This window comes from Morone saxatilis, unplaced genomic scaffold, assembly GCF_004916995.1.
Source record: "Morone saxatilis isolate NCDOM2014 unplaced genomic scaffold, NCSU_SB_2.0 Contig2, whole genome shotgun sequence".
In the NCBI taxonomy this organism is placed as follows: Eukaryota; Metazoa; Chordata; class Actinopteri; family Moronidae; genus Morone; species Morone saxatilis.
Genome location: NW_023339762.1, coordinates 7683545 through 7687483, shown reverse-complemented (window position 1 = coordinate 7687483; position 3939 = coordinate 7683545). Strand labels below are relative to the sequence as shown.

General features: G+C 37.5%; 1 protein-coding gene across 1 annotated transcript in view; it reads right to left on the bottom strand.

Moving 5' to 3' along the window:
- Positions 1 to 344: 344 nt before the first annotated feature.
- rnf141 (ring finger protein 141) overlaps positions 345 to 3939 on the bottom strand; it is a 7851-nt gene continuing 4256 nt past the window's right edge. Inside the window, exons 5-6 of the mRNA XM_035664480.1 lie at positions 3172 to 3279; positions 345 to 3052 (exon numbers count right to left, since the gene is read on the bottom strand). Of these exons, the coding sequence (XP_035520373.1) occupies positions 2902 to 3052; positions 3172 to 3279 (259 nt within the window). The 3' untranslated portion in view covers positions 345 to 2901. The remainder of the gene's footprint in view (positions 3053 to 3171; positions 3280 to 3939) is intronic.

The window sequence follows — 3939 nt, the reverse complement described above, 5'->3', positions numbered from 1 at the left end:
GATGTTTGTCAGCAAGTAAAAGCATGAAAAACTACAAAAGACTCTTAAGTGTGTTCTTTGTAGAGATGAGCGAGTACATCGTTATCTGTACAGGCCTGGAATTGTCTCATGTTTTAGGGCAAGGCCACTTTTGCCTTTGATAAATATATGCACTGCACCTGTGTGTTACCGGTCAAAACCTCCCCTTTAATAAAGGTGGAGCTGTTCTTGTAATTTCACCATTTCTGCTAATACCTTCTTCCTACAATGACGTCCCTTTGGTGGACCCATCAACCGGTTTTAAATCAATTCAAGAGACACTGGGAAGTGATTTCCATCTTTTTTCAATCCAACATGATACAAAGTCAAAGTGCAAAAAGTGAGTTTATCTTTATTAAGGATAATACAGCAAGGATCAATTTATTTTTAATACATCTACTTCCATTTGGTAAATTTACATACAATGTGCATATGTAGGATCAGATGCTTCAAAGTAAGCTAGAATGAAAAGTGACCTTGGAATTATATGGAACATTTTCTCATTTAAATATAATTTATTATTTAATAATAACAATAATAAAACTTTGTTTTATAAATTTTGAATGAACCAAGCAGTAATAAAGTTTCCTACTACAGCACATTTGTGGTTGTGCCCGGTCTCAACTGCTGTCAGAGGGTTACAGTGTCAGACAATATTTTATCAGACAATAAAATCATCTGTTGCTGTAGTGCACAAACACCAAGAAAGCTACGGTGAGGTTTCAAAGTGAGATTTTTCTGTATGGGCAACCAAAACGTATGAATTAATTTTGGTCGAATTTAAATGAATGTTTATGATATATTAAATAAACATTAATCAAATATATTTTCAGGAAATTAACATGTTCAGTTAAACCTAAATGTAATCAAATGTAAAACTGATTAACTTGCTGAATGTCAGAAATACAAAATGACTAGCAATAAACTAGCATTCTATATCATTATAACTTTAAACTGTAAAATAAATATTTATCACTAATGCTCATTACATGTTCACATTGTATGAAATACTTCAGCATGGATGCTCATAAATCACAACCAGACAACTAAACGTGCTGCCTGTGATTTATGTGATCTGAAAATAAGACCAGAAATACTTTTTTTCTGGTATTCTTTAATTCTGCAAGAGTTTGCTTTTAACTGAAAAGCTGCCTATCTCAATAAATTAGTTATCTGTAGTCGTAGGCCAGACGAAGCGGAGCACAGCAAAGACAGGACTGGTTGTTTTGGTGTGTGTGTGTTTAAACTACAGTACTTCTCAATAAAATTATGGTAAATTAAAAAAATATATATAAGTAAAAAGATGAGAACAGCATTGATGACACAGTGGTTATTTTCAACAGTGAAAAAAACACACCACAGCAAGCAAAGTCATTAAAATCATATAAAACTATTTAGTCCTGTACACCCAAAAGACTATCAGTGACAATGTCAGTTTCTGATATCACATAACACGGCTCATAGGGCATGTCATGTGGGATATAAACATGCAGGGTTATATTGCACAGACTACAGAACAGCTTTACAGGTGGAAAATAAATTTGGTTCTACAGTTTGACTCTGACAGATACTCTGTCTTAGATTTGCACTTGAAGCACAAGGAAATAAGCTCAGTCACCCTTCTGCCAAAGAATTATATGAAAAGGTTGCTAACACTCTTGTACCTGTCTTTTTAAAGAGAGGGCTACAGCCAGCAACATGTTAGCTTAGCAAAAAGACCATAAACATCTAGCCTTGGTCTGTTCAAATATAACAATATCCACTGGACAGCACCTCTAAAGCTCACAAATTAACACGTTATATGTTTTGGTTCTGGTTAAACAAACAAGGAATAACGTGTTAATTAGTGAGTCTTTGTGCTATGCTAAGCTAACCGGCTGTAGCCTTACATTTCACAGACGGACATGCAAGTGGCATTGATCTTATCTCATATAACTCTACCCCAAACAGTGAATAAAGGGAATATTTCAAAATGTTCAACTATTCCTTTAAACTTCACTATTATGAGTTATGAATTATGAGCCTTAACAACCCTCTCTGGATACAAGGGCTCACCTCCTTTGTCTCAGCTCTCATTATATTAAAATGAAAGGCAACTTAAAGGACCAGTGTGTAGGATTTAGTGGCATCTAGTGGTGAAGTTGCAACCATGTGAATAAATAAACCAGCCTTCCAAACGTGTAGCAGAAACTACGGAGGCTGGGAAACTCACAAAAAAACACCCCATCTAATGGGGCTGACACCGTCTGGTCGATTGGTCGGTTGATATATGATATATTTGTCCGACCTAGTTCTCATTGGTCGAACAATGGCTGGTGTTACTTTCATAAGGAGAAAAGCATTTCTTAATCCATTGTTTTCAGGGAAGGACAGATATAAGCAGATCTGACTGGATATTCTGTTGCATTTCTGCCATCTACTGGCCTAAATGTTACACACTGGACCTTGGATAAGGATTCCTATTATAAAGTGCCTGGTTAATCCCAAAACAGCTCTTCTTCTCCCATGTTGATTACATTAACCCTAAATTACTGTAAGACCTGTACTTTTGGTTATGGTGTTAAATGAATAGATTATGATTTAGCATATTACATATACTGACTTTTCAATTTAAACAACGCATTCCTATTCCCATAAAGCACCCTATCTACATCACTTGGGTTACAAAGAGCATCCTGGGATGTTTAGGACTTACAGTAAAAGAAACAAGGTTTCATTTTCTGACCCTGTCACTAAGAACATAAGGAGAAGGAAACCCTGCTGGTTTCTTTTGCCTTGTTAGCTTTTCAGGAAAAAAGTGAGATTTTGTGTTTCAACATGTAAAGTCTACTTAGTACAGGTCAGTTTCCCATTTCATCTAATTGGCTCAGTGTGCTGTGTGTGTTAAGGCCTGTGTGGGTGGCCTGCCTCATCAGCCAAGTTGAGGATGTAGCCAGCTATGTCGTCCTCTGTGGGGAAATCAGACATTACCCACGATTCATTGGCAGCGGTGACCTGCAGGCGACATATCGGACAGTTTCGGCTCTGCCCACTCCTGCAGAGACAGAGTGTGTGATAATTACTGTTAGCGTCCGTTCATATCATGAGTGTTTAAACCTTTTCTGTGACAAGAAGGGTTATTGAAACAAATTCTAGCTTGGTCCATCATCTTACCACTTATCAATGCACTTCTGACAGAAGCTGTGAGCGCAGGGCAGGATAAGGTCGGCCTTTCCGTCCATGCAGATACAGCACTCCTCCTCATCAGTCAGCTGCTTCACTCTGCACGGGCACACACACAGAAATGAGGGTTGAATTGCACTGCTTCTGCCTTTGTGTAGCCGGTCAAATAATCCCCTTTTTTAAACATCTGTACAGGCATATTCCATAAGTGTTTATTCATACACCATCAGCTTGTCCATCTACATTATAGACAGCGGCCTACACGCACCTACATCAATTATTAACTTGCATGCAAACAAACAAACAAACAGCTCAATGTTACGCTGCTTAGCGGTCAAAAAACTGCTTCCTGAGCACACATACCATTTCATATACACACACACACACACATACTAATGAACCAAATACAAAAATGTGCTCCAACACTGATGCCATGCAATCAAAGGATTTGCCTGAGAAAAATATCTTTCAGTAATATAAAATGAAAATTTTAAAATGATCCCCTCATCATCCCTGAGCTCCTACTGCAGATGTGAATTCATCCAGGGGGATAAACAGTCATTCTCCTGCAAAATAACTTATATAGCTTGAGGGACATTTAACTATCCTTTTTCTTGTACTGACACCTGTAGCAAAAAAACTTCAAACAGCATAGATGGATTTTTCTGGCGACTTGAGGGCTGAATCTGAAGACACAGCAATGACATATTACCACCCGTATAAAGTTGTTATGGAGAATGTGTTTTGGAGTTACAAATC